The following is a 26,818-nucleotide window of genomic DNA, read 5'->3' on the forward strand; positions in this document are numbered from 1 at the left end:
CAATATGTTTCATCATGTACTAAGAGCTTCCTCTTTTTACTAACATGAAAAAAATCATGATGGCTAAGGTCTGGTCTTTTCTCTCCGAGTTACTGTCTGCATTTGAAATTTAGCAAGTGGACAAATTTGCAAATGTCAAAAGTGTCTTTCAATGCTTAAAATACACAGCACCAAGTATTTTCTTTTAAGCTGTAGCATTTTTTGAGCAACATGAAGTCACACTTTCACATACAATAATAGCCAGGCCTATACCAAGGTTGTGTTATTAAGTAAAAAATAATTTAACAACCTTAAGAAATATTTCTTGTTTTCTGGTTATCAGGCTTTTCAGATGGGTTATTAAATTAGACAGCTAGTGTGATTTGGGCTCCCTTCATTTTAGGGGATGGTGGTAAACCAGTGGAACCTATAGGCCCTTATAGGCTTCACTAATCATTATTAATATTAGCTTTAGCTTCTCATCATTGTGTTGGATTTAAATGTGTGAGGAGGCCTGAAACACTAATGTTGCATGAAAAACTGACCTTGTGTTTAATGAACATAAAAAAGCTTTAATGAAGTGTTGGGGTATATTTCACAGTCATAACAGGGGCGTAGTTAGCAAGCTGCTTGTGATTATACATACAGCATACATGATAATCAAACTGTTAAACAAAAAAATCAGTTTTGATTGTTTTCAAAACACCTTAAAATGAACTGGCAATTTGGGGAACATATTGTCACTGTTTGCAGAGAAATTATTATGAAAACACATTATGGACAAACAACTGTTGGTCAAATGCAGTGGGTAAATGCTCTCAACTACAGCTATTTTCCAATGAAAAAAATAGAGTCTCTACAGTTTTACACTTTGGATTGAACTGGTGCAGTGGCGGACGCTCAGCTCGTCACGCCATTTTTCGTAAGCTCTGTGCAGGGTCTCATATGATGTGTCATTAAAAATGTCTGTAAGGAAAGAAAGAGCATTAACAAGACTGCACATATACAATATTACATGAGCTCTGGGTAACATAAGAATACACTTATACAAAAAATGTTATCAGTAAATGTAATTTTTAATTCTAACGATTGTAATGAGGCTGGCCAAATATTGTGACAGGCCTTTTCCAGTATGTTAAACGCTTGCTAACATTTTATCAAGTTGAAAGATGTACTCCCTGCATTCATGCTCAGGAACAGCTTCAGGCTGCTTGAGGACTATGCTAATGCTCCTATTTTTAAAGTTCACGCTGAGGATTCTTACCTGCTTGCCCAAGACCAACAGGCAGAGGCATTCTGAAGAGGCCACCGGAGTGCTTCAGCCTGTCCTGCAAAGATTTCTGTATGAGCTCCATGGTGCATGCCTCATGCCAGATGGGGAGCTCCAGGCCCACCATGCAGCTGATGATCCTTTGCTTCTCCTCCTCTGTCAATAGACCACTCTCTTGAGATACGTAAAGCATGTAAGACATATCAATGTTCACTGCCTCACCATGCAGGAGAGATGGGAGAACTTTCTGTATGGAAAAGAAAAGTTTGACAGTGTCAGGATGTGGGTATTTGCTATCAAAATGCAATGAACATGTTAAGATGTAAAAATGTACATATAACTTCTGTTTTAGATTCAAATGTGGGCTATACGTTTGATAGTGTTGAGCTACATCTGCCTTAAAGAATCAATTACCATCTCTAATGCTGGACTGATAAGATGACCAAAGTCCACGAGTCTGTTTAGGTCATCCTCCCAAAGGTTTGGGGCAAGCTCCTCGAGCATGGACGTGATGGCTAAACGAGTTGCCCTTGATGCAGTCTGGAGGCGGTTGTGTCTATCTATACTATTATCAGTCTGGAATTTAGTGTCCAGCAGCATATGACCATGTTTCTCAAGGAGCTCAAAGAGGCCTCTGTGCTTCATCAAGGCCATCTGTAAAAGCAGCAGGCAAAACACATAGAAAGCATAGTAAGTAGTTAATCTACTGAAAATGGCAAGTGTTAAGTAACACTGGACATAGAGTTAAGGTTTCTGTCCCGATTTTAATGGAACATGAATAATTCTAAAGAGGTCAAAACCACAACACTTATAGAATAAAGAACAACTTTATTTTTCCTCACTTTGGTCTTACAATCAAGTTGTCCTTTATACTTCAAGTGTTGTAATAACTGTAACACAAGGTTTTTCCACCTCTTTAAATATCATATTACATATTATATTATTATATAGAGAGTCATGGTATTAGCAGATGGTCATTACTTTTAACATCTCTGCCAGCCCGTTGGAGATGTGCCGTCGAGGAAGGGTTTGTATGAAGGACAGGTCAAGGAAGACGGCAGTGGGTGGAATGTAGGCACCGAGCTTATTCTTGCAGTTTGCAAAGTTAACCCCTGTCTTTGCCCCCACACTCGCATCGATGTACGAGAGCAGGGTGGTCGGGACTCTGATGTAAGGAGTCCGTCGCCTGTAGAGTGAGGCGGCCAGACCCACTATATCAAGGCACACTCCTCCACCAATGGCAATGATGGGCTCCCTGTGCCGGTCAAGGGAGAAGTTGTTGACCTCCTCTATGATCTTCAAGGCTATGTCCATGGATTTGTTCTCCTCAGTGGTGGGTAGAGCCAAGATCTTGTACAGGACATTGTTGGCCTCTAAGTACTTAGTCAGCTTGGAACCATAGATTTTGTAAACTTCCTGGTCAACGACGATGAACCGTTTGAGTGGCTTACTTGATTTTTTGATGTCCTCCACCTGCTGCGGGTCGGTGATTTGACCCAGCAGGAGTGTGTCGTTGCATGGGTCCAGCAGATTGTGAGTCTCGGTTACCTTGTAAGTGAAGACGATGGGGCTGACCACTGTCCAGGAGTTGCCATGCTCTGTGATGCTCTCATAGCTGCCACACAACACACATGAAAAAATGCATTATGCTTAATGGGTACTATATCAACACTTTCAGAGCACAATGTTCTGTTTCTGTCAATATATTGCAGAATATAGTGGAAACAGTGTCAGCATCAGGTCTTTTTTTGTGTGTGAAATAGTTGCACAAGACGAAGAAGACTTAAGACTGAAGCCAAAACAATGACTTTAAAACAATGTTTGGAATCAATCATAAGAATACACTTCAGACAAACAAATAAAAAAAATGGAATTGAAAAAATAAAATGATTATTAAGTCACCATTTAAATGTAACACTTTTCAAGAATGCATTTATCAAACTGCGGTTGAATCAAACCATAATGTGCATAAATGTTCAAATGATATCAGCAACCTCTGCTCTAACTGGGCCAAACCTCACCCAGCTGTAAAAACAGCTGATATCAACAGGCTCCTTGTCTCTTCATGTATTACCCAAATAGTTTCTCTATTAGTGAGAAGCCCTGTCTGAATTTCTCGGACCACATTCAGTTAGAACACCATCTCTAAGAGATTAATTGTCACTGCCTACAAAAACTCTGTGTCCCTGTTTTGGCTAAAAACTGTATAAACAAGTTATTATCAGAGCACTGTTCACATGGGAACAAATATTGTAACACACTATTGCTCTCCAAAACCCATAGAATAGCCAGATGAACAATACTCAGTATGGCATTTCTCATCATTAGGGTCTCTTTTATAACAACTTGTGGTTTTAATTGGAATTGACACAAAATGTAAGCAGTTTTAACTTTTTTATATATTTATGCTGACATGTTGGGCAGAGGGCTGTCTACCCTCACGACAACTACATGAGCTCTAATGGCTGATGGTGTTAGGTCGATTGCCCATTATTGGTTTTCCCTAAAGATTGCTATCTGAGATATACCTGAGAAAGTGTGAACTTAAATTGATCTCTATTGAAAATATTCAGTCTATCTCCTCTGCTACACATAAATTATAATAGACTCCTGAGGAACATCTGCTCTTGCACTTTACAATTGCTGGCATAACATTTTCTTACAAATCCTTATTAGTATAGAGGTGAGGGTGGATTCTCTGGATTTTACAGCACGAGACTTAAACACTGGAGACAGTAGCTGTCTAAATTCAAGTTTACTGTAACCAGTTGTTTTTAATACAGAAAAGATGCTGCTGTCGTTAATACAGATTTTGCATTGTCTGTATTCCATTGGTTAAACCATGAACCTTTTGTCTGTGCAAATAGCAAACGTGAAATAAGGCATAATTCTGAATGGAAAAACAGACATGTTTTGTAAACATTAGACTCGTAATCATGCATCAGACAATGCTACCATCAGAATGCAAAACTGACCTTTAAAATACATTGTATCTAGCAGAGACGCACAACCAATAAGATACATTTCTCCTGCCATTTGTATTATATTATTTAAAGAACTCTGAGTGAAGATCAATGTTGAACTCACATTTTTGCATCAGACACACAGTCAGCTGTGTCCATGTTGACCTTTGTTCCCCGGTTACGCTTCCAGGTACTTTTGACCCGCACTAAGCTGAACTCAGTTTTCTTTTCTTTGGTGTCATTCTCCAGAGGTACCTTTCCCATTCTTGCTGTGGTGACTGTCAGTTACAGATGTGAACTGCTTACAGACTCAATGAGTCCCAGATTCGAGGACTCTGTAGGCAGAGCATCCTATTTGGAGGATACGCCTTAGATAAGGGAGGAGCATTTTTCTTACAGTATGAACACCTCAAAGTTACACAAAAACCTGAAGCTTGACATTATTTAATTGCATTATATGTTGATTATTAAATGGATATATGGTTATGGTCAAGAGAATGGTATAAGATTCTTATTTTATAAATTACATTTACAATATTTCAACACCATTGACATGCTGTTGCTTTTGGTGCCAGTGTTATTAACCTTCAATAGGAGAGTCAGCATGCATGAAGATAAACAACCCTGTAACCTTGTCAGTAATTTTCCAACTGGTCTGATTGGGATTTCACAGAGTAAACATCAAAGTGAGGAAACATAATATTAAAACTATTTTTGTCAGCTTTAATATAATCACTTTCTTAATTTCACCTAAAAAACTTTACTTGAAGTATATACACACTCAGCTACAATGATCTATACAAGTAAACAGAGACTCAGTCTTATTGTCACAAGATGGCTCTGTTAGGCTTCTGCATGGTGTATTTTGACTACAGTGCAGGTCTATGGCGCAAATTAAGAGGCTGAGCGGATTCAAAAACAACACTTGATAACAGGATTATTTCATTGTTTGTGTTCATCTTATCATGGAATTTGTTCCCCGGAAATGTGGTTTAGTCTAAACTCAGTCCCTGTGTTCTTCATGCCACATGTAAACTTAAACTTTGCTGTGCTCTTAGTTTATCTATGTTTTAAAGGTCAAGTGTGTAAGATTTAGGTGAGAGGGAACTATTGGCAGAAATTGAATGTAGAATAATCCTCATGATGTTTTCACTAGTTCGTTTCATCTAAATTGTATGAATTGTAGTTTTCTTTATCCCAGAAAAGGCCCTTTATATTTAAATACTTTATATTTACATAGAGGGGACCCTCTCTACGGAGGCCACCATGTTTTTTACATTAGTCCAGACTGAACAAACTAAACACCTTTTGAGTTTTTATGACAGCTGAAGCTACCACAGGTTTTTTTTCATGTTTGGAAGGAGAGGGTGAGGTGAGGGGTGTTCAGCTGCAACATGTCATTTCAACACTAGATATCACAAAATTCTACACACTGTACCTTTAAAGAGATCTCTGGGTTTTCAGCTTTAGTTGATCTGTGTAGTGATCACTCATCTCACCAAACTATGTATCCAATATTATACCCCATTTTACATAAAATTTACATTTATTTTCTCACACAGAGACAGACCACCACATTCATGCCTATGGGTGATTTCGAGCTGCATGTTGTGTCATAGTGAACTTCTGCTTTGGAAGAAATATACTATTCCTACTGACCAGCATCTTCAAACCAAGGACAGTATTGCATGTAGGCAAAACAATGAGCCATTCAGTCACTTGATTCAGTGTCCATATGTCCATCCATCATATATCTATCCATTATCTTGCAAACAAAGGTCACTGCATTGCAGCCAAATCCAATACGAATTTACATTTTTTTGTGAACTATCCCTTTAATGTTACATAAGGACAGATTACAAAAATTAAAAAACAGTTCTCTTAGGGAGTATAGTGAGACTGATAAGCTACAAGGGCATCACATGTTTGATGTCATCGTCTTTTCCTTATCCTCCCCAGATGTCCCTTCACCTTCCTTCTTTGACATATCTCCGCTGAACGGAGGTCAAAGTCTTTTCCATCTTCCATCCAAACTGTCAGGGCAACTGTACCTGACCTCAAGCAAAATCAAACCGTGTCTTCTGTTCGAAAAAGGAATCGTTCAACTAGTAAGAATAATTAAACATTCTTTTTAACCATTTATATATTCAAAATAGTTTTACTGATGGTGAACCAGTGCTTGGTGCCCACACAGTACATACCTTCTGTTCAATGTTGCATTTAGCTCATGGTGAGATTGTAGAACACGGCCACCAATCACGTCACTGTTAATTTCCCATAATACCCAGTTTCTCAACAGTGGGTCTCATATCCTAGTTAACCATATCCGTGAGCCAGCGTCGATTATAAACAACGCTGAAACCAGACTTTATCTGTCCATAGAAAGTCAAGAAGATCCGTTGTGAGAACAGAGGGGAATAGATGAAGCTTCTGATGTGCAACAGTCGCAAAAAACAACTGTTTTGCTGTACCATAATTTACAGGCTATGTTAGTCTAATGCACAACTTTGCTATTGTTTCATTTATTTATCTTTAAATCTGTATTTATATTCAGTTTCAGTACTCAGGGTGGTTACTTTTGTTACCTTATTCTACTTCTCTCACCTCAATTTCCATTCATCTTATATTTAAATTATCTGTATTGTCGATATCCCCATTAGCAAAAACTTCTTTACAGTGACAGTTTTGTAGTCATCCTGGTGGTTAGACGATCATTTCAGTGCAGATTCTGTGTAGATTTATTATTCTTATGGTCCTGTGTTTTACTGTTTTGTGTGCTACTGGATGCCTGAATTTCCCTCTGGATCAACAAAGTATCTATCTATCTATCTATCTATCTATCTATCTATCTATCTATCTATCTATCTATCTATCTATCTATCTATCTATCTATCTATCTATCTATCTATCTATCCATCTATCTATCTATCTATCTATCTATGTCATCTCCACAGCAGAAATAATACGTCACTTCCTGCCTCTGTCTGCTGCGCCTGGCTGCTCCACCTCTTGCCTGAATAATGCAGAGGATTTGATGCTGTTGTGAAGAGGTCTGTGCGAGAACCTCCCTCTGTGTTGTGAATGTGTGAAAGGCAGACTGCGAGTAAACTCTATAACTAATTCTCTGGATTCTACCTGCAGGTCAAGTCTGAAAATGGCTTAAATTAGAAGGATTATGCAAAAACTCCTGGATGGATGACCACAATAATTGGTGGAGCAATGCGGTATGGGTCACGAAAAAACCCATTCGATTTTAGGGGGTATGTGGATCAGATCCAGGAATTCTTTTCCCTTCTCTTTAGTGTCTTATCTTGCTTAGATGCTGAATGCCTTATAAATACAGTTGTGTATACATGATTGAATATAGGATATTGTATTCCCATATCAGCAAAGGAGTTTAGACTTTGTCTTGGCGAGCTCACCCAAGCACAGACCAGATGAAAATACACATGCACACAAAATACATCATAGTGTATATACACATAAATAAAATCTGAGCCCTTAACAATTGAAAAATAAATCTTGCAACCAATGTCCAAAGAAATAAGACACTAGCAGCTTCAGGGCAATAATCAGCAGTGATTATCAGCATCAGCAACCCACTAGATAAAGAGGATGAAACATACATTTTAAAGTCATATATTATATTTAAAAGCTTCAAAATAACATCTAAATGAAATAAGTTGAATGGTATCCTCCCCTCTTATCTCTGTTTCTGTGGGCCATAACTCCCAGTTAAAAATATCCAGCCACACCAACTGGCACCCCAGTTATTCCAGGCATTCCATTCCACTGGCCCATCATGTGTCTAACATGTGTGTAAGATTACCATCACCAAAAACTCCCCCTTAGACTTTATTTATCATGTTTATCATTCTCAAATGAATGTTTGTATGTTGGACACAAGCAACTGCATCATGGAGCAGGCATTTTAAAACATTTCATAGTGAAGATTTGTATCATTCAAAATGCAGAACAAAGTTTAAGAGACCAACTCAGCACACTGGACATAGGTTGGGGAGTTCATTGTATAGAATCAGTTTTAGACTGGTGGAGCTGTTGGGACACACATGAGCACTGCTCTGCCTCAACCGGGTCATCCTCATCTGAAAATGTATTATTCTGTCACTGTCTTTATGATTAACTAGATTACTCTGTGTAAGTGAAGTGAAAATCTAATAAAGCAAAACAAATGCAGAATCATTTTGATTCTCTGTAAACAGATCTAATGTGACTAACTTACATAAAAGTTATATAAGAAATATCACACAGTTTAGTGTTTGTCTTGCCAAAACTATAGCCTAGCAACCATGCACCCTGCCTGTTAGCTCTGGCAGACTGCATCCTTCACAGCTAACATGATTTACTGTGACAAATGTCTTGTAATTGTGGTGGCAGGGCCCACATATTTTAAAGCCCAGTGTTGCCCCGTTGTTGATTTGATTTAGGCTGTGTTTATATCAGTTGATAAATAACATACAGGGCTATCCAAAACAGTGTAGTGGAAGGATAAGGCAGACATTTAATAATCTACATTTTCAATAAAGTATTAGTTTGGATTATTTACAGACTAAAAATAATAGAAAAAGAGATGTCATCACAGACCAGGCTGGCAGGATTGACTCTCTTTATTCAATAAACATTTTACATAATGACAAAAGGAGCGAGCAACATATTTTCCATATCACTTCATCAGATCTGCATTGATTTATATCAGATGTGCATTAAATACACCAGACTTTTTTTCTTATTTGGCAAATAACGTGCTTGCATTGAAATGCAGAAAACATACTATTAGTGATCCTATTTTTTTTTTTTTTTGTGGGGGGGGGGGCACTTTAGGTCATGAATCCGGCCCCAGGATACTTAGAGCCGCCTCTGCTGCAGAGTGAGGTGGATCCGTGCTCGCTCACCCGACGCGGACACGTGCTGCGCGCTGTTGGATAACGCGTGAACTCGCACGTTCTGCAAAGAACTTCTCAGACCACAGACCGTGAACTTCTCTGCTGAGACTGAACCCAAACTACAACAACACGCTGACTAGTGTTTGTGCTGAGGCTCCTCCTGAGGTCGTCCCGCCCATAAACATGTCGGCACACAAAGGTAAGACTGTTGTTTCATAAACAAGTGTGAGAAATAAACTCCGCTGGAGCCTCGTGGATCAGCCTGTTACCACTGTCTCATCTCTACACTGACACCTGTCGACTGGTTCACAGTGTAGAGAAAACGTTTCAATGCAGAAACTAATATTACAATATAAAAAGTACATAGAGTATTTTAAGAGTGTTTGTGTGTGTGTATGCAGTATATCCTGAAATACCAAAACAAAAATGTAAAAGTTCTGAATTAGATGTATCGATGTGTAAATACTGCATTTTGTTGTTGCTGCTGAATCTAAATGAGTTGATTTACATGTGGTTGTTTTAACTGGACTGGTTCCCAATGATCACACCCCTCTGCAGGTCAGAAGATAAATCTAAGGGGACATGAGATAATTAAGGGGAGAGAAATTAAAACAAAGTTATTTAAATTAATTTAGTTCTTCTTTCATCTGAAATTTGTAGTCTGTAATCGAATATGTACATTTTGGGCCCTTAACAAGTTATTGAGATGAAACATGTGAGAAGCACTGAACTCACACTGCTTTTATTGTAAGAGGACACACGTCAAACAGACTGAGAGCCCCTGGTTTAATCTTTAACAATAAGATCAGCATGTGTATTTATTAGCTTAAATCTGAATCCGCAAGGGAACTATAGTAACTATAATGTTAGTGTCAATCTGAATTATTTGTAATGAATCTGTAAATGACTGATATTGGCTCAAATACAAATTAAGCTTCTAAAAAGGAACTTTTACAAAGTCCCTCGTGTCCAGGTATTCAGTATCTCCAACATCCAAATGTACATTAAAGATGGGAAAACATTAACACAAAAAATGCATAAGTATAGGACAATAATATGTTCACTTAAACCTATTGTTTAATGGTTTAAATTTTTTACCTGGTTGCACCACACAATGATATTTTTTATTTTTAAGTAGAGGAAAAAAACAACTTAGTCCCAGTTTATTCAATTCTATTGTATACTTTTACCTCTTTCCCTTTTCTGTTACAATAAATGATAATATTTGGCTTTTGGACTGTTGGACAGACAAAGCAAGCAACTTGAAGACATCACATTTTTGTGATGTGTAATTTTCATTGAACAAACAATCCACCAAGGCCCAACAGCCCCCCCCCCCCCCCCCCCCCCCCCCATGAAACCACATTTAAATTCACTAGATCTGGATTTTTCTGGGCTCTGCACCAAATCGCACACACTCAGAAACATCAGCCCCTTAAAATGTCTGATTTTATTTTCATCAAGATCCTTGAAATATTCTCAGGGATATCAATGAGATATCTCCAAAATGTCAAAGAAAAGTGAAAAAAAAAAAAATCCTGAATCCACCTCTTGATCCGAATCCGCACACACAATTTACTGACCCACACTGCCTCCTCCTACCAGTTTTCATGGAAATCTGTCCAGTTGTTTTTGTATAATCCTCCTAACTACCAAAAATACATAGACGTAAGCATAACCTCCTTGGTGCAGGTTATAACTGAGACTCAGGGTCGTCTTGTGATGGGATCACACCAGTGGTGACATCTGTCAACATATTGACGTTCTGACCCATCAGAGCTCAGCAGATATTTCTAGATAATTACGTGAGCACTCAGTAAAGTAGTCATGGGATGGAAGATGAACATTTTCGAACTGGGCCTTTATTTTGATCTCAAACACACACCTGACTGTGTCTTGCACAGTTGCGACACTGTTGCAGTGACAAAGGCTGTTCACAAACAGACAGATACTGTGTATAAACCTTTGCCAAAGCATGTCCATCATATTTCCTGGAGAAGGTATTGATAGTAGAGAGAGCAGTTGATTACTTTGAGGGAAATCTTTTTATCTTGTAATGAAAAAAATCATCTGGAGACCCAGGTGTCTTATACAGCTGCATCAATAGAAGCTTGACATGTGGAGAATACACAGGATCAATTCATATCCTGTGTTAACAAGTTACTCAATTCTGATTCGTCCTTGCACCTGTGCAAAACTCACAATATGTCCACATGTAGATATCCTTCACAGGACCACAGCACTCATCTATACCACTGTGATGTCACCCACTGGTTTGTGGACTACTGTTATGAAGCCTTGAGTTTGACATTTTGGCTAGCACCATCTCTGTATTCTAACAACCATTGGATGTTAGCAGCTGTCAATCATATTCTGTCCACGCCACAATGCCTGCCATGCTTTATTGTCCATCCTGGATACCATTTAGAAGAAGCTTCAAGATTGACAATCTTCTTTTATACTACATTAGTTAACAGGAAAGGAAATGTAGGATCACTTTTCATAGAATTCTACAGAAACTGACTTCTTTTGACATCCTGTAGAGTCGCCCTCTGCTGATCATTTGAGAGAATACAGGTTTTTAAATAGTCCATGATCCATACACGTGTGCAGATTCCATTAAGCACCAAACCCTAACAATAAATCACCTTCACCTCAGTCATGTTATTGTTATATGTTATATTTCATTCTGTTCTTATGCATGTCCTCTCACACAGACTGTATATCTCATGAAGGGCACCACTATCAAAAATGTTTACCCCCTCCACCACATCATATCTGTTTGACCTTGTTTCCATGGCATCTGCTGCTGGGGACAGGGTCAGCTTTACGTCTGACGGTGTCTTCACAGATATCTTTAAGACTGACAATGAACTATTGTTTTCAAGCTGAAATCACACACAGACCTGAGGAGCGAGACATTCCTTCGCAATTACTAAACTTAAATGACTTTGTGTTATTTCCACAGTCCCTGACACCCCGGTGGAGGTCCTCGTGGATCTGCTAACAAAGGCCAATGAGCTAGCTACATCAAGTGGTAATGTCCCTGAAGAGCTGACACGTCACCTGCAGAAGGCTCTGGACATCGCCAGCGGTCTGGATGACTACCTGGAGAAAATGACCACACAGGAGAGTGAAACTCTGGCAGAGCTGTTTAAGTATGTCCTACTGTAAATACAAAATCATCCCAAGATTAAAATAAGAATAGTGAGGTCAGTGTGTTAACACCATAATACCTTTATTTTGTGTAGGGAAACAGTATCTCATGACTGGGATCAAGTGCACAAGGAGGGTAAAACCATGTGCCGGCTTCCCAAAGAGTGCATCACTGGACATGTGGAAGGTTGGACATTTGCTGCTCAGTGCTACTATATTCTCTGATTCGGCATTTAGTGATAACATGCTCTCTGGTTTGTTCTTGGTGTCAGGTCAGACCCTGAAGATGCTGATTCACATGAGTCAAGCCAAGAAGGTGCTAGAGATCGGGATGTTCACTGGCTACGGAGCTCTGTCCATGGCCGAGGGGCTTCCTGACGACGGCCACTTAGTTGCTTGTGAGTTAGAGCCGTACCTGAAGGAGTTTGCTCAGCCCTTTTTTGACAAGTCCCCACATGGCAAGAAGATTACTGTCAAAACTGAATCTGCCATGGACACTCTACAGGTGAGAGAAAATAAGCCAAACACAACAGAAGGACTGTCAGAGACTATTGTACAGATTTTCAGAGATGCTTAAGACCATTTAGGTATTTATTTATTTATTTATTAATATATAGATGGGTTAAGAAAATCTCCTAGGGTCCAGAACCATTAGATGTATAAGCACTGTGTTGCCTCGCAGCTTAAAGGTTTACAGTTTGACTCCCCGTTCTTCTTGTGTGGAGTTTGCATTTCTCCCTGTGGCTGTGTGGGTTTTCTCCAGATGCTCCGGCTCCGTCCCACAGTCCAAAGACATGCAGATTAGGGTTAGATTAACTGGAGATACTAAATGATACAAAAGTGTGAATTTAAGTGTAAATGGTAGTTTTTCTCTGTATGTTGGTGCTGTGATACACTGGCCACCTGTCCAGAGCCCGCCTCTCACCCAATGTCAGCTGGGATTGGCTCCAGCTCCCCCATGACCCTCAAAGGATAAGTGGTATGGATGGATGAGTCAATAACTGTCAAAGCGAAGAAGAATAAATCAATATATTTGACTAATATCTATTGTTAGTTTTCACACTAAACTTTAGAGATTTTAGATACGTACTATAATAATAAATACATAAAATAAATAACAAAGAAAAAAGCTTTATTTTTAGGAAAAAATAAAAGGTGTACATTAAATTTTTGTTGTTTTCTAACAAAAACTCATAAAAGTATAATTGTATCATCACCAATGACTTTTCTTACTTTTCTATGACTCACTTATCACAGTCTATTCTTCGTCCTCTCATCTCCCTGCTATGTGAATCTCACTCACCGCCTCTGGTCATCAGATTTCACAGATTTGATCATCAGTGAGATGATTTACAACAAATGCAGTTGGTCTGTGAATTTCCTGGGGGGATGTATAAAGGCTAGAAAAGCATTGTCGTTTAAAATAGAAACCCTGTGTTAAAATGTGACGGTTATATACAGTACATGTATACATTCATGTATATCTGTTATAGGTTGGACAACATCTGGGTACAGAGCAGTGAACTCTGGTTTAGACAATTAAGATGACTGTTTTGCAAACTATGAACGCATTTAGAACCGTAGCTACTTTAAGTTATGTCACAGCAGCCAATGGTTGCCACTGACTCTGCATATTTGTGTGCTAATCAGTAAAACTGTGGAGCACGTGGCAGGTTTTCTAAAAACCATCTGTCCCCTTCAGGAACTGGCAGCTGCAGGTGAGCAGTTTGACATGGTCTTCATTGATGCTGACAAGAATAATTACATCAACTACTACAACTTCATCCTGGACAACAACCTGCTGAAACTACGAGGCGTCATATGTGTAGATAACTCGCTGTTCAAAGCAAAGGTTTATCTTAAAGACACCACAGACGCCAACGGATTGGCGCTTCGACAATTCAACCAGTTCGTCTCGAGTGATCCACGTGTGGAGCAGGTTAAGTTTCCAACCTCTACATGAGTCTGTGTTTTAGGTATTTCATTTAATGTTAATGATGTTTGTCTTGTTTAAAGGTCATCATCCCCCTCAGAGACGGCATCAGTATAATCCGTCGGGTGTCTGTGGCCTCTGAATGCTCAAGGACACAGGTGCTGTTTACCCCGGTGTTAAAGAATCACACAGCTCACTCATCACACTTTTTACAATAGCATCATTCTCACTGCTCATGTCCTCTCTGGTTCTTAGCTTAAAATAACTGATGACGAGGTCTTCCGTGGGGTCAAGGGGCGGCCCATTCTCGATAGAATGCGTCTTGATGGAAAGGTGGCCTACGTGACAGGTGCTGGTCAGGGGATAGGCCGAGCATTTGCTCACGCCCTGGGGGAGGCTGGTGCGAAGGTGGCTGTAGTGGACATGGACAAAGTTAAAGCTGAGACGGTGGCTGAAGAGCTCTTCCTCAAAGGTACAGCATGCAAAACACAACGAATGCAAACTTCTGAGCTGCACGTGCCGTCCTCTTCCTATCATTCCTTTATGTCAGTTCAAAGGAAACTGAATTTGATGTGTTTAGACTGTAAATAAAGATGGACGACGGTTCTTTACTTCCGTCTTCTATCCAGAAATGACATTAAATTATCCCAGTTATGAATGCTGCCATGTTGTGCAGATGATGACATTTGATGATGACATTAGCAAGAAAGTATAATGTAATAATATTTTAGAAATATTTATGGTCAGTTTGTAAATTGAAGTGGATGGACTATAAATAAGTACTCTAAAAAATGAATGCTCTTTTTTTTTCATGTCGTCCATTTTTTAATTCAGTCTATGGTTCACACTAAGAAATTGGCAGGTTTACATTGCCCTCCTGTTTTAGCCTCACTTCACTGGTTAGCTCCTAGTTTCGTTGCTGAATTGCTCCTCATTATTGAGCGCGGACGCAGCCTCAGAATCTTGACCAGGGCTGTGCTTGCTGTTCCTGAGTCTGGATCTGAGGCTGCAGAATCACTGACATCTTTTAAACTTCTTCTAAATCACTTTTTATGAAAGCCATTTATTAAATTTATATATCTTTGTGTTTAATTGCTTGATTTTATGAGCCTATTCGTTTGTTATCCTGTTTGTACTTTGAAAAGTGCTATAAAGGTTTTCATTATTATTATTATTATTATTATTATTATTATTATTATTATACCATCCCTCTGAGTGTGTGCACTTTTGTACCAAATATCACCGTTTTTGCTTTATGTCCAGCAGATGGCAGCATAGTAAAGGATAAGATATTCTCTGCCTGATCAAACATGTTCCATCAAACTTTTCTCTGATCGTTGGGATCTTCTCTCCACTTTCCTTTTACAGAATTATATTTCATATACATTAGAAATATACCTACACTTGAAATGTTGTTTTATCAGATTTTTATCTTCTGTGTATAAATCAAGTTTATCAAAACTACACTTCTAAAATGCCCATAGATCGAAGTTATGCATTACTAAAGGTACAGTGTGTGCATAGTATTTTAACAGACGTCCCTGTTTTTTGATACAGGTATCAATGCCGTTTCAATCACAGCTGACATTAGCAAATCAGATGAAGTCCAGAGGATGATTGACAGCATTGTCTCCAAATGGGGAGCGATTCACATCGCCTGTAACAACGCCGGCATCAACATGAACTCAGCCAGCGAAGACACCAGTTTAGAGGAGTGGGACCAAACCTTTAACGTCAACTTGAGGGGGACGTTCATGTGCTGTCAGGTGTGTGTCACTGAACGTAAAATACGTTAGGATAAAGGATCAACAGATTTATGTTAAAATGCCTTTAACCATGTATCGCTCCTCTCTATCTCTCAGTGTGTCTGTGTGAGTGTGTGTTCGTGTGTGTGTGTGTGTGTGTGTGTGTGTGTGTGTGTGTGTGTGTGCGCACTCGCGTTCGTGCGTGTGTGTGAGAGAAGCACAGGGAGACAGTTTATTTGTCACCTTATTGCATCAGTGTGATGTGAAATTGACAGACTTCCTGAAATATACACAAACAAATAGATATATGTCTTTAACTACTATTTCTATATCACTGAACTCCTGAATTTGTCCACAACATTTCTTTTATTGCTGTTGGTTTGAAACGCTGCGTAAAGTGGATTACATTTTTCTCCACTGGACCTATATTCCACATGGAATATCAGACATTTTGTTATATATTGTTAACAAAATCTTCTTGGTTTCATTAAATTCTGCATCAATGCTGGATGCCACAGTTCACTAAAGAATGAGATACTCAGCCACCATCTTGTGTGGATTAGTTTAATCTGAAGGTTTCCTTTGTTCATCTTTGGGAAACTGAGGGATCGTACATGACTGTGTTAAACAGTGGGAATATACCGAAGAAAACAGATACAGAATTACGTAGACAAGGATTTCTGTTTTTATAGATCATACCAGATTTGAGTAGAAATGGGTTTGACATATGTATATATTAAAGAACTAGATTAAAATGTTCTATTATGGCAATAGGAGTATTAGTTTTTGTCAAACATCCATTTTGTCCTGTGAAAACCACTGTGAAAATATCTAAATATCTCTATTTTCAGATTTGTGACAGTTCTTCAGATTTTCTTTTAATGGCTTTAGAAGTGGGAGAATTTTTCTTCCCAATAATGAATCACTCAATCCTAATTTATCTGAAATACTTAAAAGTGACAAATGGGATATCGGCTGGACACACTGTCTAGCAGGTACAAATGATCAAATGCAACAGAGGGACAGTGATAAAACCAACATTTTCTTCTCATCAAATAATGTTTAAGTAATATATGCTTTGTTAAAATCTAAAAAATAAAATTTAAGAATAAAATAAAATCTGTCTGACCTAATTATCTATGGTCTGACCAGCCTTAGCTGCTATAGCACCTAAATTTAGTTCCACATTATCTAATCACTGTCACTCATTTATTGTCATACATATGTGAGATGCTCCACCACAGCTTTAAAAGTAACTCACGCTTAACCACTATCCCTGAGGATAAACTACATGTTTTTGTGTTGATCTACGCTCAGGCCTTACTGTAGCATATCTGCGCCATAATGAGGTGTTTAATGTGTCTCTTTTCCCCCTGAATCCTTGCTTTAGGCAGCAGGTCGAGTGATGTTGAAGCAAGGATACGGCAAGATTATCAACACAGCCTCCATGGCCAGTCTAATAGGTGAGTGATGATTCTATTCCCCCACACTCTCTCTGGAGCCCCTCCATGTCTGCTTTTAATCTCTCCATTTGGCGTGGAGAGTTAGGCTGAGAGGAAGGGGGGGGGGGGTTGCAGAATTAAATACTGTTTTGCTGTGCAGCTATGTGCGGGAGTGCACGTCGCATTAAGTAGTTTTTATCAGCAGACATGAAGTCATCATATCTGACTTCCGATCATTATACAGTTGCAAAGTTGAAATAAGAAAAGATCAGCCTCGTGTACGTCTCGCAGTTTTCATCTTTTAAAGTAAAACTTTAAGTGAACTTGCACAATTAAAACAGGATTATGTTGCTTTTCTTTTTTCTTTTAGCCCAGTTACACTGTTCTATAGAGATGCATCCACCTCTGCATACAATAAGCATAGCAGGAAATACATAGTGTTGTGATTGCATCTTGCTGAGGCGCTTTTGCATCATAATAAACATCCCCTCTCTGCGGAGCTGTCTGGAGGATGTGGAAGGCAACCTGAGGTCCAACTTGGGAAGGTGGGGGGGGGGTTCCTGTGCAGCAGCAGAACCTCAGCCTGTGCCAGCAGCCGTGTTCGAACAGCGGAAGAAACTTTTAGAGTTTAGCGTTAGCCCACTAAAAGCTTTGTAATCCGCAGCACTGGCGTAAACGGCGTAACATTCCTCCTCCAACAGGTTTCTCCGGAGGAACAGCAACACTTCATCAGCAGTGTAGTCAAATCGCCAGTAAACCGCTGTGCCATATGGGCCCCAGTCCCGACTGCAGGGGCAATCTGTAAAACAGGAGCATGCTGGTAAATAGAGGCCGGCGTAAAAGAAATGATCAATTACTCACATTACGTGCAGTCCTTCAGGAATTTACTTTATTGGTCTGGACATCTGTTGTAATATTGTCATAATGTGTAATCAGATGGGACCTGTTCTAGCCAAGTGGAAGCCCAAAAAGCAGCCGTAAATGCCCAATTAAAATGCACAATGACAGCTTTTTGTCCATCTGCTGAATAGAATGTGTGCTCACTAACACTCCTCCACACACACACACACACACACACACACACACACACACACACACACGTCGACCATCAACCACCATTTCTCTTTTCTGAATGATGGCCAGCAACTCAAAGACACCTAGACAGGAAATATCCATGTTTTATTTTTTTGGGAGGGGGGCTGCGTGATGACCTTACTAAGAGATGTGTGACTCACCCAGCACCCTACACACACACACACACACACACACACACACCTGCTGATCGGCAGCTGCTCGGCCGTGAACGTTAGTGCCACTATGGGAAAGGAGGGGCATCATTTGATCTCTTTATCTGCTCCGAAGAATTTGAAATGTAAAAGGCGTGCCTGATAAAGAGCGTGTATTTTCCTCCACTTGAAATGGGCAATAAGTGGCAGGGTGAATGTTAAAGAGGGCTTTGGAGAATGCCCTCCTTCTACCTCCTCTTCCCTTCTCTGGGGATTACTGCTCTTTAAGACGGGCGAGAAAACATCAATGCAGGTTTATTTAAAGGATGAAGGCATTTTCTGAATGGTATTTTGGGGCTGTATCATCAGGTCTTGAGTGAGGATTAGTGCTGTTAGGCATTTTGAGCTGTGTTTCCTGTCCTGATAAGTCGGATTTCACCTTCAATCTGCGTGTAAGCCCTGGGCTCCGCTCCTCCTCGCCTGCTCCTCTGAGGTCCTAGCCTGCTCTTATCCAGCCCTGCCCAGCCCAACCTCACCTTCTCCTGCTATCTCTCCACACTCGCTATACACAATCCCGCTCAACCACGTTCTCAGCCAGGAAGCCTTTGTCCTAACGTCTACATCTTATTTCTTCCCCACCTTCTACCTCTGTCCTGTGCAGGGATGGTCCAGCGTTTTTCTCTCCCCAGGACCCGCTTCTCTGCCTCTTTGCAGCTGGCCGTTATTTATCATCCCCGTCTCACACTGAAGCCATTTGGCAGTCAGATCAGCAGGTGATGAGGTTAACTACTAAAGTTGTATGTAACTTGGAGCCTTCCTCACGATGATTAATCAACCGGTAGAAAATGAGCCCCTGTCCCGGCATCCCATGCAGTGTGCAGCATCTGTGATGGTCAAGGCAAACAAATGGCTCCCTGCCTTTGTTGCTGAGGACAGAGCATAACTGGACATTATAAGCAATTAATTTTACATGGCTTCATCTGCAGTGCCCCCCCCCCCTCCAGCAGCTAATGGAAGCCCTTTTATGTAGTGTCCACAAGAACCTGCCTGAGCTGCAATATAAGATGTGTAGTCTGTGAGCACTCTTTGAGAAAGGATCGGCTGTTAGTCTCTTTTTTTAGTAAAAACACGACACAAACAAAATAGTTTAATTTCTCTTTCTCTATCTATTTAATGTCATTAGTTTGACATATTTTGCTGATGCCCGCCTCATCTTCATGGTTCTGTATTACATGGCGTGCAGCTCCCACAGTGAGTTAGGTTATAATGCAGAAGGAGAGTAGTGGTAGGGCAAGAGGCATCAGAGGGGAATGTGTTGTGCTGTCTTTTCTCGGAGCGACTGACTTTATTTGTTGACTGAATCATCTATCTGTTAAAAACAAATCTAAGACATAGGCATTGATCAAACCAGACTTGTGACCATGTGTAATCATTCCACTTTATTTTATGTGATTTAGTTTACCTGCAGCTCTGTATTGTATCTAAGTGCTGCATTGTATATTTTGATTTGTATGATGTATTTGAATCATGTGCTATTTGCTCACATTCACTGGCTGCTGTGTTTTAATCATGTGTTTAGTTAGTTTTGATGAATTTAATACACATAAATTATCCATATATATTTGTAATTATATAAGTAATTTTATCTTATGACCAATATCCAAAAACTGGCTTGAACAACACATGAAAATTAGTTTGTACAGCTAACTCTGCTTCAAATGTGCACTGTCCCTAGCAAATGAATAAAAGAAATCATAAAGGAAAATATTTGAATCTATTACCTGATAATTGAAGTCAAAGTACATGATGCAATAAATGTGATCTTAATGAATCTTTGGGTGACTGATTTCTCTTTCCTCTGCCCTGCAGTCCCTCATCCTCAGAAGCAGCTCTCCTACAACACGTCCAAGGCCGGAGTGGTTAAACTGACTCAGACTCTGGGCACCGAATGGATCGACCGAGGAGTGCGGGTCAACTGCATCTCACCGTGAGTGCCGTCTATTCTTGGCCATCCCTCGCTCGCTCGCGCGCAGTGTTTGCGCTGAAACGCCCCCGTCCACCTTTGAGTGTGGTGAGGATTCGAGCTGCCAAAAACGAGTGGTGATTAGCGTGTTTGCTTTCATATGAAGAGCCCCATTTGAGAGCAATGCACTAATTTAAGTCCTCAAACAATGCATCAGTGCTTAATTAGATGACGTCTTGAGGGATGAATCAACCAAACACTTGCTCTAATTGTTCTATTCAATTAGGGAATCAAATTTGCAACCTCACTCAAAGTGTCTCTGTGACAATGGAGCCTTGTTTGTATCTATTTGTCTCTGAAGCTGAGCGGCGGGAAGAAAAGAGGAGAACACAGGAAGGGTTGTGTGTGTGTGTGTGTAGGGGGAGTGTGTGTGTATGGTTGTGTTAAGTGGAGCATCCCTTAGCCCCAGCCATCCCTGAGCAAATCCGTCCGGTGGCACCGGGCGAGCCAGGCCCAGCCACAGCCCCAGAACAAAGCCCTTGCACACGCTCAGCTTTATTTATCGGCAGCTTGTTTGCTAATTTTAATTTGCAAAGAAGCAATTCTCTCTCCCCCTCGCTAACTGGCTGTCTCAATGGGCCGCTGATTTCTTTGAAGTGACAGTCGGTAAATATGCATAAAAAAGGGACACAATTAGCGCTCGCGAGGTTGACTGGAGCCCTATTCCATTGGCAACTTTAGCCGCGGCGGTGATAAGCTGCATTATCTAGAAAATTGGCTGAGGGAAAACAGTACCTCTGATTGCCAGGAAAGGTTCCAGATAACAGGGCAGCTGAAGAGAAATATAATTGAGGTGGAATATGTTAACCAAGGTGTCACACGCTCCTTGGAAGTGCTAATTTAGCCAAATGTTGGAATTTCATATCAAGGCGCCGGGATGCATCGAACAATGATTCGGGCCTCGCGGCTTTTAGTCACTGTCACGTTGATTGTGTAGAAAGTCAGAAGTCGTCTCGTATTAGGCACAAACAGGCGTGTTGACATATTTATTCAAATGTGAGCCGTGTGATATTTCACTGGAGGAGGTGGAGGGGGACTTAATTTACTGTGACGCGGAACGATTAGACAACGGACCGGCCACAAAACTAAAAGCAGCACAAAATGTTTTCACATGAATTCTATTTAGGAGCTGTCTCTGCATCAAAGTAGTTCACACAATCGGGAAATATTAGGGAGTTGTATTTAAGTAGTTAACCAAAGGCTGAGAGCAAATTATGCCAAACGTCCCCTCACACCCGCAGGCTCCTCCTGAGATATGCCAGTCATTTACGTGCCACTAGTCCCACAGTAAGTATCAGACATGGAACTCCATGCCTTTTCTTCGCAGGATAATTGGGTTTATTTTTGTCACCAAAGTGGTGGCTCTGAAACAACGCTGTCACTCCTGGCTCTGAACTGTGATGCCTTCTGATTTCATTCCTCCGTCTCTCTTTTTCAGGGGGATCGTTGACACCCCTCTCATCCACTCGGAGAGTCTGAGGCCTCTGGTGCAGCGCTGGCTGTCAGATATTCCTGCTGGTAGACTGGCTCAAGTGACAGACCTGCAAGCCGCAGTGGTCTACTTGGCATCTGATGCCTCCGACTACATGACAGGGCATAACTTAGTCATAGAGGGTGGGCAAAGTCTGTGGTAGAGGAGGGAGATGAGGAGATGGAAACTTTGTTCCTCACTCACCTGGGATCAGTTTCAGAAAAAGGTGGTGTTCACATTATCTCTCTTTTAAGAACTTACAGAAGAAATATTTTATGCCCATATCAGTATTAAATTACATATTAGACCAATTTCAAAAAATATATGTTAGTGGATGTTCAGTTGTTGTTCAGCTACGATGTAGTTGACAGACCTCATCCTGTATACGTTCAGTTTGATGTCATGACCGTTATAAATGTGGCAAACTAAACTTGCAATCGGAAAAAAACAGTATCAGTAAGTTGATAATTGAAGTGTAACTATTGAGTAATAAAATGGTGCATCAGCCGGCAAGGCTTCTTGTTACAGTACATTATGCTGACTTGTTTCAGAAAAGTCCAAAAGTGAAATGGAAAGAGTTTTGTCACAATTTCTGCTCCATATTCTCTTGACAATCACATAAACTGAATTGTGTGTAAATCTTGTGTCTTTAATGCTTTTGAGAGAAACTTGTCTTTTTCCACACACTAAAAAGTAATTTTATTCATTATTATTGTTATAGCACTGTTTCATTCAAATATAGCTCATGTTGCTTCACAGGGCGATAAAGGAAATTCATTTGAGGCTTCTTTACACAAGCATATCTACAGTGCATGACTGACTACATGTGTGATTTTTGCTTTAATAAAAGAAACGTTCACATCTAATGTGGGACCCACAGTCCATATTAATGGAAAATAAAGCAACCCCCTATCATTTTGTTTTTGTTTTGAGTTATTATTTGGTTCATGTTTAATCCTGCTGATGTTCACCTGATATATGCAGCAACTATAATATATTAGTAGTTTAAATGATGGTTACAATGAGTGAATCTCACACAGGCATGGGCAGCTGAGGGTTTTCTCTGGGTGAGATGCAGGAGGTCACCTCAGCCTTAAAGTATTGATGTCAGTGTACTTCTGTATTTCGAGGTGAGCCAAAGCAGTAATAGGATAAATAAAAGTAGCAATGCAAATATGAGATTTGTATCAGAGTTTTTCAAGGTAAACGTGTGGAATTTGCTTCACTTTACTAATACTAATCAGTAGTGAAACTGTAGGGAGCCTACTGTCATTTAAATTGTGTGCGGTTGCAAGATATTGTCAGTGTGAGTGTGTTTTGAGAGTTGTAGTTGAAGCAGAGATTGTATGTTTCATGCAAGTGCAAAAGTGAATGTGAATTTTTCATTAATACACAGGCAGCCTGCAGTTTGCAGCCACGTTTCCAGAAACAAGGTAATGGAATTATTATTCTATTCTTAATTTGCACCCAAATGCAACACTAAGCTGCATGTTATACAGTACATACTGACACCAGGAGTAAAACCCTGTATTACCTTTTAATTCTAGTAGAAATTACAGAAAGTGCCCAATACAACATGGTTGATTCAGAGGTGACCACCAGTTTACTTTCATACTAGAGCAGGATAGCAGTTAGCTGTATTATGCCCTGTCTGCACCTTGACTTACCGCTCCCCCCGGACTCTCGTGCACCATGTGCAGGATTACAGCATCCCAGTCTCTTTGCAGCTCTTTCGTGCCAAATGGTCCCTACAAGTGGTGCTTGTGAGTGCCATCTTAATTGCTCCATTAACTGTTTGTGTGCTGAGAAACAATACTTAAAGGGGAGGTTAGCCGAGGACATGACCCTGGCCACTGCAATTATGTGAAAAGTAGTGGCCAATTAGCACTCTCTGCAATGTGACACTGTTGGTGTTTGTGTGGGCAACTTCAATTTCTCACTGTTAGTGACCGTCCGCTGATTTACATAATTGGGGGATTGGTCATTAATGGGGATGGCGCGTGAGAGGATCCCATTAAGATATGGAGTGAGATCTGATCATCTCCTCTCCTCGTGTGCTATTTATCTCCAGCTGTATTGGCACATTAGGTATTATTGGGATTCTTATCCCCATATTTCATAGTAAAAGATCTAACTCTGACACATTCACGCAGGGTTATGGCAGAATTGTTCAGAGGAAGGCAACTCTTCTTTTTTAAGGCAGTTTCATTGTCCTGCCACTGAGGGGCAGTATGAAGACAGGCAGCAGCAGCACTGACACAAGGACACAAAGTTACAGGAGGTTATCACATTATTTGCTATCGTCTAAAGGTAATAACAGTGAACTCTGCCTTATGTGTATGTGAGGAGATTGTGATAAAATAAGAACACCTCTCCAATTCTGCTGAATAAATACTAATATATTTTCAATTAAATGTGGTTTGATAGTGGACAGTTACATTTCAAATGCATTAAAAATGTAATTATATCTGTTATTTTTTCAAATGGAGATGGAATAAAGTTGAGAGAAAATTAAGTGCAAATAAGAATCTATAACAGCGATTGATAAAGTGTAATTTACATCAGCATCTACAGACCAAATCTTTACTCAAGACAAACAGGATTTAGGTTAAACTCATTCATTCATATTCTTCCAAGTTGAATGAAGCTGGGACATAATGTGGTTAGTTTTGAGTTACAGCTAATAAAAGCGACTGTTTTATCCCAAAGTCTATCCGGACCAAAAGCCTTTTTATTTTCAGCACTCGTGCTTCCAGCTGTTCGCCACCATCCTTCAGCTTCAATGTGTAAACTGTTGTTTTGCCATCATGTTTTGCACCACATTAAAGTCTTCCAGAGCGCTCTAGCAGAGGACTTGTTTTCCTTTACAATTGCAGCCAAAAGAGCCGAATCCATCGTTTGAGCAGAAAAATGTGATACACCCTCAAACACCACGGCCTGCTTCATGAGGTGTAAGTGATCTTGAATCCATTATTTATGACCTCCTATTTGCTGCCATTACACTGAAGAGCGGGACCCGGTTGTACACGGCGCTGTTGTGCTAAACAGTTCTCTAGCAGAAAAAGCCACTTGCGTCTTCACACTTCAAATCTGCTCTGATTAATGCTCGACTCAGTTGCTGCGTGCAACATTTTACAGTGGCGGCCGTTCACAGGGAGACCTGGGTCGATGCTGAACAACACGATGAGGCAATCGGTGTTGCTGAGCAGGCTGTGTCCTGGTGACAAGAATGCCCAGGGGTTTATGGGTGACATATTAACATTTGACAGTATCAATACAGTTTTATTGATGGATTACAGTGTCCTGTTACAGACCCAGTCGGTGAGGTTTTTGAAGATGAAATGTTATACCTTATAAATTGAGTTGAGCCCTCTGAGGCTATCATCAGAGGTAGCACTGTGCAAAAGTAAAAGAAAAATGTCAACATTTATCTTCTAATAAGGTCTAGTGGTGCTGTCTGAACTTCAAACTTTACAACCTAAGACAATTTAATTTGACTAATTACCTGATGGAAAATCTGATCTTCATTGCAGCACAAAGAAACTTGGCCATTTCTAAAATATATGTTAGAGTTAGCTGTCAGACATTCAGACTTACATATCAATGTTTCAGTCCATTTAAATGAACCAAATCAATAACTCAGAAAGGTAAAACAAATACATTTGCTACTGTATCATGCAGCTATGACACTTACAAAGGTTCTTGTTTTAAACATAGACACAAAAAAATTTGCAAAAAAAGATTATTTCTCACAGAATACGCTTAAGGCTATAGTTTCACATTTGACCAATGAATACATCAAAACCACTTTCATTTCTGTACCATGAAAATCCAGCAAGCGTTTTGTTTCGCTTAACTTGGCATGAAACCAGGACTTAAATAAAGTTAAAAAAAATATATATCAACCATTAACCATTTATAAAGATTGGTGATGCCAAAATATCCCAGATACGTATGCCACCATCTTGCCCATTCGAGGGATAGAGCAGCAGTAGCAAGGTCCTGTTGTAACACATGCTCAACCAAACACAAGTCATGCACCAAAACACAGATTAAATCACTTGAACATACATCAGTGTGATCAAACTGTTTAAAATGACAGAACATTTCTTTGACAAAAACCCTGACTTTTTAGTTAGTTCTTTGTCCCATCCACTCACATGAGGAAGGTGAGATATGTGATCTATACTGCACCCAGCCACCAGGTGGCGATTAAGATGCTTCGGCTCCACTTTTGGGTTGTCCCTCTTTATATACAGTCTATGGTATCAAAATATATCAATCAGATTTAACATCTTATTGAGCAAGAGGAACTTGTTTGGCATGTTGTTATTACCAGACAGTATCAGTAGTTTTAACTTCATGCTCGGATAACTCTCTAATCGAGCTAGCTTCTTATTTAGCATAGGAGTTGTATGAATCTTCTCACGTAACTCTTGGGAAGAGAGCAAACAATTTATTTATTTAAGTTAATTTCTTCATTAAAAAGCACCTCGGCACCCACTATTGTTTCGTTGTGATCTGATTTGATGTGGAGATGTTGCCTCGAGTTCGATGAGCCTGTTGTGTTCTCCTGTGTTGCTCTTGACTCGATGAAGGCTGTGGATCATTGTCTACCACTGTTTGATATCTCATGTGTTATTCATTGAAAAGCTGTTTTGCTGTTTGCACTCCTCATGCTTCCTGCTGACTTTACATGGTGTCAC

The 26,818-nt window shown here is 40.0% G+C and overlaps 2 protein-coding genes across 2 annotated transcripts; one reads left to right on the forward strand and one right to left on the reverse strand.

Annotated features, from left to right (window-relative positions):
* Window positions 1-414: 414 nt before the first annotated feature.
* eevs (2-epi-5-epi-valiolone synthase) lies at window positions 415-4,537 on the reverse strand. The gene is made up of 5 exons (XM_020086542.2): window positions 4,337-4,537; window positions 2,231-2,864; window positions 1,664-1,903; window positions 1,244-1,496; window positions 415-945 (listed from the first exon to the last, which is right to left on the reverse strand). The coding sequence occupies exons 1-5, from the start codon at window positions 4,474-4,476 to the stop codon at window positions 836-838; spliced, it is 1,377 nt and encodes a 458-aa protein (XP_019942101.1). The 5' UTR covers window positions 4,477-4,537; the 3' UTR covers window positions 415-835.
* Window positions 4,538-9,062: 4,525 nt separating this feature from the next.
* Window positions 9,063-22,751, forward strand: LOC109629028 (uncharacterized). Its single transcript, XM_020086508.2, has 11 exons — window positions 9,063-9,315; window positions 12,085-12,274; window positions 12,368-12,459; window positions 12,545-12,777; window positions 13,975-14,211; window positions 14,289-14,363; window positions 14,461-14,677; window positions 15,763-15,971; window positions 17,341-17,413; window positions 20,488-20,605; window positions 22,080-22,751. Exons 1-11 carry the CDS (start codon window positions 9,300-9,302, stop codon window positions 22,273-22,275), a joined length of 1,656 nt encoding a protein of 551 aa, XP_019942067.2. The 5' UTR covers window positions 9,063-9,299; the 3' UTR covers window positions 22,276-22,751.
* Window positions 22,752-26,818: the final 4,067 nt, after the last annotated feature.

This window comes from Paralichthys olivaceus, chromosome 2 (genome assembly GCF_024713975.1).
Source record: "Paralichthys olivaceus isolate ysfri-2021 chromosome 2, ASM2471397v2, whole genome shotgun sequence".
NCBI lineage: Eukaryota > Metazoa > Chordata > Actinopteri > Pleuronectiformes > Paralichthyidae > Paralichthys > Paralichthys olivaceus.

What these genes read in the sequence shown, in the direction of transcription:
- LOC109629028 (XM_020086508.2), top strand. An exon ending in ACTCTGGCAGAGCTGTTTAA is followed by an intron (nt 12,275 to 12,367) that starts GTATGTCCTACT and finishes TATTTTGTGTAG; the next exon opens with GGAAACAGTATCTCATGACT. An exon ending in CATCACTGGACATGTGGAAG is followed by an intron (nt 12,460 to 12,544) that starts GTTGGACATTTG and finishes TCTTGGTGTCAG; the next exon opens with GTCAGACCCTGAAGATGCTG.
- eevs (XM_020086542.2), bottom strand. Translation starts at nt 4,476, where the DNA reads ATGGGAAAGGTACCTCTGGAGAATGACACCAAAGAAAAGAAAACTGAG. An exon ending in GGCTGGCAGAGATGTTAAAA is followed by an intron (nt 1,904 to 2,230) that starts GTAATGACCATC and finishes CTGCTTTTACAG; the next exon opens with ATGGCCTTGATGAAGCACAG. An exon ending in TCAGTCCAGCATTAGAGATG is followed by an intron (nt 1,497 to 1,663) that starts GTAATTGATTCT and finishes TTTTCCATACAG; the next exon opens with AAAGTTCTCCCATCTCTCCT.